Source organism: Microcaecilia unicolor, chromosome 5 (genome assembly GCF_901765095.1).
Source record: "Microcaecilia unicolor chromosome 5, aMicUni1.1, whole genome shotgun sequence".
Taxonomy (NCBI): domain Eukaryota; kingdom Metazoa; phylum Chordata; class Amphibia; order Gymnophiona; family Siphonopidae; genus Microcaecilia; species Microcaecilia unicolor.
Window position 1 is genome coordinate 10215701 of NC_044035.1, and position 13557 is coordinate 10229257.

Genomic DNA, 13557 nt, shown 5'->3' on the forward strand with positions numbered 1-13557 from the left:
AGTGAGGAGTATCTTGCTGGCCTGAGTGTGTCCCCCAACTCAAATAAAAGGTCAGGTATTCACTAACCACATTATATCTTTAACATACATAACATGGTAACATATAGATTAAGGACTCAAACAGCTGTCACTGAAGGGATCTTAAGACCAGACAAATTTCGGCCTGGATAAAGTGAATACAGAGGACATTGCAGACAACTGACACCTTTGAGAAAGCATAATACATCTAACGAATAATTTCAAGATGACCTCTGAAACAAGCTAGGACCACTACTTGGATATTTAAAGAACCCTTCTTGAGATCTTCCTGTAAGGATGCTATTAGCAACTGAGAAACAGAAAGGAGATGGAGATCACTGCACACACCATCCTTCAAATGTCCTCCACACTCCTGCAAAGGCTGCTGAAATGGACCTCCTTCCTTGCCTGAAGAAAAGTGGAAATGACTTTCTGAGAATAGCCTTTACTCTCAATAACCAGGCCATAAGACCAAAGTGGGAGGGATCTTCCATAAGAATAGGCCCCTGACACGATAGTCCCACCGCTGAAAAAGTAGGAGCAGTTTATTCTCTTGAAGTTGGATAAGACCTGGATACCATGGTCTCCTGGGGCAATCTGAAGCATCACCAGACCTTGATGGATTGTGACTCAATGTAGAACTTGGCCTATAACTGTTCAAGGCGGCAACATATACAGCAGATCCAGAAATGGCCAAGGCTAAATTAGTGTATGTAGCCTCTCCGCTCCAGACTCCTTCCTAAAGTTGAAAAAGCCTGGGGCTTTGTTGTTGCCATGAGATCCAAAAATTGAGTTCCCCATCGGCCTACTCTCAGCTTGAAGGCTGAGTGGGATAATTCCCACTTTCCCAGATCTTGGGAATATTTGCTGAGAAAGTCTGTTTGCACATTTACAATGCCTGCTATGTGGGCTGCCAAAAGTTTGCAAAGATGCTTCTCCATCCAGAGTAAGAGAAGATGTGCTTCCAATGCCAGAAGAAAACGTCAAGCTCCTCCCTGTGAGTTGACATATAACACTTCTCTTGCGTTGTCTGACAGTCCCCTGACTGATTTCCCTGAGAGTTTATCTGTAAACACTAAGAAAGCTTTATGCATAACTTTGAATTCTAATCAGTTGATTGACCAGGAAGCTTCTGCTGGAGTCCATTTACCAAGGACCAAGCAGTCTTGAAAGTGTGCTCCCAAACAGAGAGACCAGAAATGGTGTTTTAAGAGTGATGATATGGAACAACTGAAAAAAATTTTGGTTAACCTTGAAGATGTAATAACCCAAATTGACAAGTTAAAGAACAGCAAATTGTCACAACTCAGGGAAAGTGAGCTTTTGGGCTGCAGACAGTTTGGCACTGCCTGGTCAACCCGAGGGTTAGCCTGGCCCTGACTGGCAGCAGGCAAGTCACCGGGACCAGGCAAGGCACAGCTAGAACTGGAGACCTGGACAGAGCTATAGGTAAGGCTGGAACCAAGGCCGGCAAGGCTGGCTGGAGACAAGGCAGGCAGGAAACAAATAATCCACATCCCGAGAAGACGACTCAAATATATCCACACGTTAATAAAGAAAGATCTACCTAAACTAACAAGGTGATCTTACAGCAACTACCTCATGATTGATTATTTAGCTTCCCTATCTAATAAAAGCCTTTTCAGCTGGTCTGGTTCAAAGAAAACATAACAAGAATCAGGAAAAGAAAATCAAACACTTGGAGGGAAACTTCAAGAAAAAAGTGGCTCCTAAATCCACAACTCTAGATTTAAACTGAAGAAATTGTCTACGTCTGGACTGAGTAGCCCTAGGAACATCAGGAAATACCTGCAATCTCGCTCCACAAAAAAGAAAATCTTTTTAGATCATTACTGTATCTATTTCAAAGGCAAAAGAAGCCAGCAGAGTAGAGTGCTGAGTAATATCATCCTGGGTTTTTTCCAAAAAGGCAGTCAAATTATCCATAGCATCAACCTGAAGAGAAAAAATATAATGTGCCCCTCTTGTTGACTCTCCAGTACCTTCTGTAGCAAATAGTAACATTTACCCTCCTGTTTATTAAACTTCGGCAGCGGCTGACTCGCAGCAATGCCAATACAGCCCGTTCAAAGTGATTTCTGCAGATAATGGACACATTGGAAAATGTAAAAATCGCAGATAAGGCAATCTCAACAGATTCTCCACCATCTCAAGCTGCTTATGCAAGTATAGGCAATCCTTTATCGCGGAAGCCCCAACCTGCTGTCAAGCACCAACCTGAGATACTACCTTTTTTTAAAGAAACATCTAATGAAGAAACATTTTGGTCCAAATCATCCACTTTAGAGACAACATCCTGAGTAGTCACAGAGTTGCTCTACTGGACCCATGGATCGTTGTTGCTTCATACCTCGTCACAATCTTACATACATCTAACATAGATACTTGTGAAGGTCCAGTTTCCAATGCTGGAACTTCTTTTGGAAACAGCACTGGCTGAAAGAACGTATAGCAGATGACGGAAGAGGCATGGGCTGTTGCAAGGCCAACATTTCCCCTATGGGAGAAAACCCATCTTGGGATAAACTCCCTACAGGAGATAGATGGGAAATCTGAAGTGGATCAAGGGTTAGCCTTCCCCCTGAATTCAATGAGGGCACCTGAGTCACCCCTACTGCTAGAGGAAAGGAAGATCTTTACTCATAGATGACGCTATGTAGTTGATTCAACATTCTTTCTGCTAAAGTACCTCTTGTCACCTACCAGTGATTCTTGCGATGCCACGGATTCTTCTCCCAGTCTCAGCAGCAGCATGGGCTCCCAGACTGTGGCCAATGAAATGGACACTTGAAGGAGAGTAGCCATAATTATTCTGAGGATATTGTTTAAGAGAAAATAAAGAGAGTCACAAAAAAATCCAGCATCTAATTTTGGGGGACAAAAAGTAGTACTTATTAATACCCTAGTTTTAATTTTTACTGACTACCCTGTTTCCCCGAAAGTAAGACATCCCCCGAAAATAAGACCTAGTAGAGGTTTTCCTGAATTGCTAGATATAAGGCCTCCCCCGAAAGTAAGACTTAGCAAATTTTTGTTTGAAAGCAGGGCCGCCGAGAACCGGACAAGGCCGCCCCCGGGCGGCCCCCCCACCACCCACCCTCCGTCGCTCCCGGAACTAACCTTAAATGCCTCCTTTCACCTTCGCAGCAAGCAGCAGCAGGGCAGACCTTTCCTTCCTTCCGTGCCCCGCCCTCGTGGACGTTATGTCAGGCGAGGGCGGGACACGGAAGGAAGGAGTGGCCTGCCCTGCTGCTGCTTGCTGCGAAGGTGAAAGGAGGCGTTTAAGGTTAGTTCCGGGAGCGACGGAGGGCGGGCGGGCCAACCCCGATCCAACCCCGATGTTTCCCCGAAAAATAAGACAGCCCCTGAAAATAAGACCTAGTGCATTTTGGGGGGGCAAAAATTAATATAAGACAGTGTCTTATTTTCAGGGAAACACGGTAAAATAAGGGATAGTAAGGGCCTTTGTTCTGCTCATTCAGTTCTATGAAAATAAATTTTGCAAAGTCTTGATCAAGAGATAAACATTTATTTTACAAAACCTTATTTCTTGTCCAGTGAAATTATATTTGGAAAGAAGTCCATCTTTCGGTGCCTCATTCCAGCTCAAGACCTTTGGTAAATACGTTGAGTAGTAAAAATTCATAAATGTTAAATGCCTCGATATTAAGTGTTTTTCTTTTTTTTCTTTTGGAGTGGGAGAGGAGATTATTAAATATGACAATTGAGCATTCTTGTTTCATAAAGATTCATAAACATGTTTCATTTCCTATTTTCCACTTTAAGAGCTACATTTTCATGGAAACAGAAAAATAGAAAATGACAGCAGATAAAGACCATGCGGCCTATCCAGTGTGATAACTAAACTGCTAAACTCTAACCCTTTGATATTTAAAACCATTTAATTGGCCAGGAACAGCGCCTGAATGATTAATTGGCTATCTGGCAATATTCAGACATTGAAGCTCCTGATGTGTTCCACTCCAGCCCACCCAAATGTATTCAGCCACAATCAGGGCATAGACCATAGAAGTCTGCCTAGCACTGGCCTTGTTCTCCAACTTCTGAAGCTAAAGCCGAACCTGTCCAACTATGATCAGAGCACAGACCGTAGAAGTTTGCCCAGTATTGGCTTTGCTTCCCAATTACCAATGTAGCTTCCTAATCTCCACTAAGCTTCTTTGGATCCAGGGCTGCCAAGGGGGGGGGGCAGGGGGGACAAAATTCCCGGGCCCGGGTCTCCAAGGGGGGCCCGGCGCCGGGGTCAGGCCGCCGGAGCTGCAGTCCCTGGTCTTACCTGCCTGCTCTCCACCACCGGGCCCCCTGCATTAAAAATCGGCAGCGCCTCAGCTGAGCTCCGTTTGGAAAGGCAGATCGCCTCCCTTCGGGCCCTCCCTGTGTCCCGCCCTTGCAGAAACAGGAAGTTACATCAGACGAGGGTGGGACACATTGAGGGAAGGCCCAAAGGGAGGCGATCTGCCTTTCCAAATGGAGCTCAGCTGAGGTGCTGCAGATTTTAATGCAGGGAGCCCGGTGACGGAAGGAGCTGTGGACAGGCAGGTGAGACCGGGGACTGCAGCAGCGGCGGGGGTTGGGGGGGGGAAGCGACCTTGCCCCTGGCCCGGCTTAGTCTCTTGGCGGCTCTGTTTGGATCCATTCCTTATAAACAGGATTCTTTTTTGTTTATCCCATGATAGCAATAACAAAAAATGGAAAATGATCTTCTAGAAATCAATTAAAATTTGTGCACATAAATTTAGGCATGGGATCCATATATTAATTTTATGCGTGAAGGGGGCACGGTCATGGGCAGATCATGGGCAGACCAGGGTTTTTGTTAAATTTACATTTGTTGTTATAGAATAAAGGGGTCGTATATCTAATTTAGACACAGGGATTTACACCAAGGTTTCGTTGGTATAAATGGTTGCACCTAAATGCAGTCATGATTCCCGGCACGTAACACTATTCTACAAATGATGCCAAACATTCTGATGTGTTCATTAGACATAAAACTAGAAGGTGAGGGGTACAAAGCTTTTATACATGCAGACGACATTTCTATCTTAATTCCAATTTTTCAAGGCATACATGACCAAAAGTCCAAAAAACAGCACATCAAATGTTAGAGAACCTTAGCAAACTTACGTGTAAAAATAAAAGCAATTTATGTGATGCAGTACTGCAACCGTGAGTATCAACTATGTTAATTCATTCCGGTCTCTTCCAGAACTGCGTAGAGGTAGGTACATTCCAATGCTTTCTATATGACAGAGATCTCTCTTTACCTTAAGGGTATCTATAAAATAAGCCACTTCTGCTCCAACCACTCGGATATTGTGGGCAGCCTGAGTATATGCGCACTGAGAGCCGCCTTTCCAGTCCACACAAATACAGTTCAAGTTTTCCAGTTGAAGCATCCGCTGCAGCCAACATACACACAAAAAAAAACAATTAATTTCAAAATAAAATAAATACATATACAATGTTGAGTGGAGTGGAACAGGTAGACATAAATTGCTTGTTTATTCTTTCCAAAAATACTAAGTAGTACATTTATAACAAATCAAAGAAAATATTTCTTCACTCAACGCTTAATTAAACTCTGGAATTCGTTATCAGAGAAGGTGGTAAAAGCGTTTAGCTTAGCAGGGTTTAAAAAAGGTTTGGATAATTTCCTAACAGTCCATAAGCCATTAAATGGACTTGGAAAAATCACTGTTTATATCTAGGATAAGCAGCATAAAATCTTTTTTTTTACTCTTTTGGGATCTTGCCAGGTACTTGTGTCCTGGAATATCCACCACTGGAAAAAAAGTTACTGGGCTTGGACCTTTGGTCTGTCCCAGTATGGCAAAGCTTATGTTTTTAATTACGTATCAGTATGTAAGGACCCTGTAAAAGGCCTTCCATAAAGCAAATGCTGATGTTGCCAAAATGTGAACAGGGAGCAGCTGCTCTGATTTCAGAGGTGTAAAGGATTTTGTAAGTGTGAGCAGTGCAGTGATATTTCCCCCTGATATCAGGGGTGTCTTGCTGCTTGCCACCATGAACACTACACAGAGTGAACACGGTACTTTATCATTCAAATAGTCTTCATATCTCACCCGGCACATGTCCGACAGCCAATTTTCTTCTCCTTGGTCTACGAACCCATGAGTGATAAAGCAAGTCTTCTTGCTGGCATTGAAATTTGAAGCTGCAATAGTTGATGGGTCAACGGCAGTGATCTCCTGTTGTAGAAGAAAAACACATTAAGACATCAAATTGAATTTTAAGTGTAATTATCTGTAAGCAATGCAAATGCCTCTTTTTAGCACCGCCCTGCTCTTCATATGCCACTGGGTGTTAGCTCTTAAAAGCTGGTCAACAAATGTTTTAAGTTAGTCCAATAAAAAGGCATTTTATTTATTTTATTTATTGGTTGCATTTGTATCCCACATTTTCCCACCAATTTGCAGGCTCAATGTGGCTTACATTTGCCGTAATGGCGGTTGCCATTTCCTGTTAACAGGATTACAGATGGTATTGCGTTAAGGTGCATGCATTCATGGTAACATACATGGAACATAATATATATGGAACAGATCATGGTGTGTATATATATATATATATATATATATATATATATATATATATATATATATATATACACCATGTGCGTACAAACATGGTAAAGAAGAATACATTATGGTATTGCAAGAAGGTTCCTGAGTAATAAATTGGGTTGTAACGTACATTAGGTCATCGGCTATAGAGAGACCCTATTCGACATAAGGTTTAAAGTGGTAGTGCTTGATCATTAATAGCAAAGAGGTTAAGCAGTCAGGCGGTAAAAGTTCGGTCTTGTATAGATCGTGTATAATGCTATTGTTTGATATTTAAGATGGATATTGATGGTATGCCTTCTTGAAAAGATCTGTTTTCAGTAGCCTTCAGAAGATGGTTAGGTCTTGCGTTGTTTTTATGGCCTTCGGTAGAGCATTCCATAGCTGCGTGCAGATGTATGAGAAACTGGTCGCGTATGTGGATTTGTAATTTAGCCCTTTACAGTTAGGATAATGGAGATTGAAGAATGTGCATGATGATCTTTTTGCGTTCCTAATAGGCAAGTCTATAAGGTCTGACATGTAGGTATTTGCAGGCTCAATGTGGCTTACATTATGCCACAATGGCGAACGCCATTTCCGGACTGAGAAATACAAAGTGGCATTGCATTAGAGTTCATAAATGATAGAGTAAATTATAGAGTGTTATCATGTTATAGGACCCTTTTACTAAAATGCCCTACTAAATGGGCTTGGCGCATTCTACCGTGGGACTTTCCAGTACACTAAGCCCATTTCTAGCATGTCCATAAAATATGGCATTCTCAATTTTTTTACTTGGTCATGTGCTAATATCATTAGTGCATGGCAACTGCAAATAATTAACTTGGGAGCACTTACTGTCTCCTATTTAGGGCTCACTTGTTAATACTGCATTATTCAATTAGCGCGTTCTAATATGAAGGTCATGGACTTGATATACCATCTTTCTGTCGTACAACCAAAGTGGTTTACATATATTATATGCAGGTCCTTTCTCTGTCCCTAGTGGGCTCACTCTAAGTTTTTGTACCTGGGACAATGGAGGGTTAAGTGACTTGCCCAGGGTCACAAGGAGCCTCAGAGGGAATCGAACCCTGAACAGCACATCCATGCTCATCCCTGACATGCCCCCTTCAAAAATAATTTAAAAACAAAATACCGCGCAGTTGGGGCTAGATTCTATACATCACTTCTATACAATCACCAAAGAAAAGTATGCCTAGGCACAGGGCTTTTTTTGAGGGGGTACTTGGGGGTACTGAGTACCGGCACCTTTTCCATTGTCTGCTAAAATTGACCCATGATCCCCAAATTTTAATGAAAGAGCTCAGGCTCTACACACCAATTCTGCCTTGTCATAGATTCTGTGGCTGGTTGCAGGGGACCTGGCTATTGTGGGGTGAGTCCCCCATCTCTGAAGGGTGGCCTGGCATTTGAGTACCGGCACCTTTTTTGCTAGAAAAAATGCACTGCCTAGGCATTTTCTATAAACTGTGTCTAAATCTATGCACAGTTTATAGAATACGCCCAACACTCATTTTCTGCAACTATACTTGGTCACAGCCATTTACACCAATGAAAACCTGGCGTAAATGCTAACACCTAAATTATGGGTGGAACAGGCATATTCTATAACAGTACACGTAAATTTTAGAAAAGCCCACAACCTGTCCATACCATGCCTCCCTTTTCAGTTCCGCGTCTTAGACTTTACACAGATCACCTTGTAGAATACACTTAGACGATCGTGGGAGTAAATTCTAATTATTGCCAATTAGTGTCAATAAATTGCTTAAGTTCATTAGTGCTGATTGCCATAATTACGTTGTGTGCGCAAATCCAGAATACAACTGGATTTGCACACGCAACTCAAGTCACACTACCTAGGATCCGGGGGTGAGTGTGCACAAAAGAGAAATTTACTGCAATCTGCTTTAGTGCGTCCTGCTGGAAGCCTTTTTAATAAAGGGGTCTCTATATTCTTGGGTGGATTTTGTTTTTAATGTATTAATCATTTTTTTTTTCAGTGTATTAGAGTAGACTAACTCAGCAACCAAACTACTTTATTCAAAGTCCTCAGTCTGTAAGAAGAACATATACAGCACAGAAATGATCTAACAGAAAAGAGCATTTCATTGGTGCAAATAGACGACAGAGTTTGAAATATTTAAAGAAAAATACATAACGTCTTACTTGAAAGTTATTTGGATTTTCTTTTGTGTAGAGAAGGAAACGTGTGTTGACCTTTTCAGGATCCCAGGGTAATTTTGCAATCGGTCTCTCCGCTGTCCCACCCCATGGGATATCATTCGTAAAGCATCCCAACCTGTCATAGCAGACTTCATCTCCTACAAAATGCAATAAATCACTCAACTTCTATGACTTGGCTGGCATGGCTTATTTGCTGAAATCATGCTATAAGGATAATAAATACATTCTTATTCCTATAAACGATCTTGCATCAAACATTTTCTCCTTTCCCCCGATCCCCTCCCCATCCTACAGTCCCAATGATGCTCAGCTTCAGTCTGGCAGTTACAAACTGGAGTGAGTTTCTTGTTAAACTATTTTGTGAAGATAAGAGTATCACTGTGTGGGGCAGAGCTGAATTCTTGTAAATGAAATTAATGGTAGGGCAGTATCTTTCAAACTCCTGTATTTTAAGGGAAATGACTCAATGAAATTTTGTAAGGGGAAAGGAGACTTGATATACTGCCTTTCTGTGGTATTTTGCAACTACATTCAAAGGGGTTTACATATATACAGGTACTTATTTTGTACCTGGGGCAATGGAGGATTAAGTGACTAGCCCACAGTCACAAGTAGCTGCAGTGGGAATTGAACCCAGTTCCCCAGGATCTAGGTTCTGTTGCACTAACCACTAGGCTACTCCTCCACTCCACATGGAGTTGCTTGTGTGGAAGGTCTTCAGATTCTGCTTTATAAATTGCTCAGCAGAGACCTCTAGTGACTCTACCAGTATGAGGTGTGCTACCTTTTGACTTAAAATACTGTCAGAGCTTCTGAAATGGAGAGAAGGCACTTCTACCTGTGATTTACAGTGGTAGGAGAAGACGCTCTTTGGAGAGAAATTGTGTTGGTGTAAATACCAAGTCAATAGGGTAGCCTTGTCTTTGGCTCCCCTTCCCAGGCCATGATATCACTACAGCAAGGGGAATAGACTCGACTCTCATCTCCCTAAACATATAACTAAATGGAAAATGGACTCTGCTTATCCAAACCTTTGCACCTGGTGTCACGTTAGTGAGGAAACGTGAGCCCTTAGGCTGCTGCTGAGGAGCGGCAGTGGCAGGAGAAGCACCCCAAAACAAGAGACCAGGCAGAACACAGACAGTCAGATATAACCAGGACTGGAGCAGCCGGACTGAAGCTGCAGCTGAAGTAGAGCAAGCTGGAACAGGCAGGGCAGGGCACAGTAGAGGCTTCCAGGAAACCAAACAGAGTCTTAGACGGGCGGCAAGCAGGAGAGGTAAACCAGGAAACATGCCGAGTCTTGGGCAGGCAGCAAGCAGAAGTAAACCAGGAAACACAAGCAGGGCAGTTCCACCACGGAAAAGGAAAACAAAGAGCACTGCAACAACTCTCACTGACGAGAAGCTCATCGGAAGACCTCTGTTGCCAAGGCAAAGTACAAAGTATCCAGGTAGTTCATAAAGGCAACCGACAAGGGAGTTCACCAGGTAAGGGTGCTGCTAAGTTCCAAAAGTCCCAAGACAATCTGGAGGGCTGGAAGATCCGGACCAGATCGGCATGACCTCTGGAACATGGGAAACAGCAACCAGACAGTCCGTTGCAGCCACCAGGTCTAAGCACCAGGTGGCGAAATGACTGAGTGCATGAAACATGGCCACCATCATGACACCTGGAGAGAGGAGGGAAGTTCATCTAACAGCTACTACATGAAGCGAGAGTTGGAACAGGGAACTAGCCCAACATCCTTATGACAAAGAAACGAGGGGAGAAAGAGTAAACAGCACAGAGGACTCCAGTAGCAGACTACCTATAGGGACTCTATACCTGAGGGCTCACAGAGACTTACAGAGCAGATTCCTTCTGGAGGAGGGTCCCAGGAAGAGTAAAGGACATTTACCAAGAACCTCTACCAAGGCAGAGTGTTTACAAGGGAACAATAAAGATTAGAAGTGATTGAAACTACTTTATTCTATTATTACTTATAATACAGATGTCACTAACTTTGTCCCATGTTTTTTCCAGCATCATCCAAGTCATTAATAACCCTCAGGAACATAACCGTCTAAGGCAATTAACATCTTTTCAGTTTGCCAAGACCAAGCTTCTCATCTTTCCCCCTAAACCCACCTCTCTCCTCCCCCCTTTCTCTATTTCTGTGGATGGCACTCTTATTCTCCCTGTTTCATCAGCTCATAACCTTGGGGTCATCTTCGACTCCTCTCTCTCCTTCTCTGCTCACATTCAGCAGATTGCCAAAACCTGTCGTTTTCTTTCTCTATAACATCAGCAAAATCCGTCCCTTCATCTCTGAGCACTCTACCAGAACCCTCATCCACACTCTTATCACCTCTCACCTAGGCTATTGCAACCTGCTTCTCACCGGCCTCCCCACTTAGCCATCTCTCTCCTCTTCAATCAGTCCAAAACTCTGCTGCATGACTCATTTTCCGCCAAAGTCGCTATGCTCACATTAGCCCTCTCCTCAAATCACTTCATTGGCTCCCTATCCGTTTCCGCGTTCAATTCAAACTTCTCTTACTGACCTATAAGTGTATTCACTCTGCTGCTCCCCGGTACCTTTCCACTCTTGTCTCTCCCTATACCCCTTCTCGAGCACTCCGTTCTGTTGACAAATCACTCTTATCTGTCCTCTTCTCCTCTATTGCTAATTCCAGACTCCGTTCCTTCTATCTCGCTGCACCACACGCCTGGAATAGACTTCCCGATCATATACGTTTAGCCTCGTCTTTGGCCGTTTTTAAGTCCAAGCTAAAAGCCCACTTCTTTGACGCTGCTTTTGAGTCCTAACCACTGCTCACTTGCCTATACCTTTATCCCCTCCTCTTTAATTCCCCTTGCCTCACTGTTGTTCTGTCTGTTGCCTGTCTTATTTAGATTGTAAGCTCTGAGCAGGGACTGTCTTTTTGTGTATGGTGTACAGCGCTGCATATGCCTTGTAGCGCTATAGAAGTGATAAGTAGTAGTAGTAGTAATGTAGAAGCCTGCCCTTGCAGATCAGCAACGCAGCTGCGCAGGCTTCTGTTTCTGTGAGTCTGACGTCCTGCACGTATCAGACTCACAGAAACAAAAGCCTGCGCGGCCGCATTGCTGATCTGTAGGGGCAGGCTTCTAGATGGAATGTTGCTAGTGGAGGAGTAGCCTAGTGGTTAGTGCAGTGGAACATGGGATGTTGTTACTATTTGAGATTCTGGAATGTTGCTATTACTTGAGATTCTACATGGAATGTTGCTATTATTTGAGATTCTACATGGAATGTTGCTATTCCATTAGCAACATTCCATTTTTAGATTGTGAGCTCTTTGAGCAGGGACTGTCTTTGTGTGTATGGTGTACAGCGCTGCGTATGCCTTGTAGCGCTATAGAAATGACAAGTAGTAGTAGTTTCCCATCTCACCTCTTACTGTGCCGAGAAAAAATAAAGTGAAGATCCAAACACGCAGCATCTAGAATAATTTTAAAAGACCATCATTAATATCATAGCAATTAGTTTAGGATTGTGATAGAATATAATTAGCAGTGCATGCAAATATCTCTGAAACAAGGTCTCTTCCACACTGTGCCAGCTTTATCCTGTGTTATTCCCAGAGATTTCCACTTGATTGCAGATTCCGAGGTGTTCGGATATACTGTTACAGCAGGTCTCTTTGGGAAACCTTTTAAAATCTGAATATTTGGAGCATGTTGGCTCAGGTCCCCTATTCCTTTGGTTGCATTTTTTATGGTACATTTTTCTGTATTTTATAGAATACTAGTAAAAAAGCCCCGTTTCTGATGCAAATGAAACGGGGGGGGGGGGGGGGGGGGGTGGCTAGCAAGGTTTTCTTCTGTGTGCATGTGGGAGTGTGTGTGTCCCTGCCCTCAGCCCTCTCTCCCCTCCCCCCTCTGAGTCCTTCAGTAAAAAAGCCCTGTTTCTGATGCAAATGAAACGGGGGGGGGGGGGGGGGGTGGCTAGCAAGGTTTTCTTCTGTGTGCATGTGGGAGTGTGTGTGTCCCTGCTCTCTGGTCTCTCTCCCCTCCCCCCTCTGAGTCCTTCACTGTTACAGAGCCAGCGATTTGATTTCGTGCTCTGCTGTTTTCCTTCACTGACTGTGTTACAGAGAGGGCGGGGCAGACACTCATAGGGAAACCGGATATATCGCCCCCTTCACACTTCCGGCTGGAGGCTTCATAGAACGTTGGTGTTGCCTTTTATATAGAGAGATTCTATTTAAATTTTATTTATTTATTTGTTGCATTTGTATCCCACATTTCCCCACCTCTTTGCAGGCTCAATGTGGCTTACAATACATCATGAATAGTGGAAATAAGAAGAGAGTAGACATTTGGTATTACAGAAGGATTTGGGGTTACATGATAATGATAAACAAGAAAGCAATATAACAAGAAAACATTATAAACATGATAGTAATATAGCAAGAGAACATAATAAAACAGTTTTGGTTACATGTGGGAGAGTTCGCATGTGTTGATCTTTGTGGTATGTCCTGTCAAAGAGATGGGTCTTTGATTAGGGCTGCAAATTAATCACAGTTAACTCTTTGATTAATTATTTATTGATTGTGATTTTAAAAATGTATCGCATTGCTGATTCTCTTAACTCCTCCAAACATCTCTTCTGCTCTCTTCCACTCCTAAACCCTGTCCTTGATGCGATCCGGCATCTTTCCTTCCACTTGCAATTCAACATCAACCC

The 13557-nt window shown here is 43.1% G+C and overlaps 1 protein-coding gene across 1 annotated transcript in view; it reads right to left on the bottom strand.

The window, feature by feature from the left end:
• The window catches only part of LOC115471078 (pancreatic triacylglycerol lipase-like), a 33377-nt gene extending 21070 nt beyond the window's left edge, over positions 1-12307 (bottom strand). Inside the window, exons 1-5 of the mRNA XM_030204752.1 lie at positions 12259-12307; positions 8823-8977; positions 6147-6272; positions 5328-5462; positions 2743-2851 (exon numbers count right to left, since the gene is read on the bottom strand). Coding sequence (XP_030060612.1) covers positions 2743-2851; positions 5328-5462; positions 6147-6272; positions 8823-8977; positions 12259-12307 — 574 coding nt within the window. The remainder of the gene's footprint in view (positions 1-2742; positions 2852-5327; positions 5463-6146; positions 6273-8822; positions 8978-12258) is intronic.
• Between the last annotated feature and the right edge of the window lie 1250 nt (positions 12308-13557).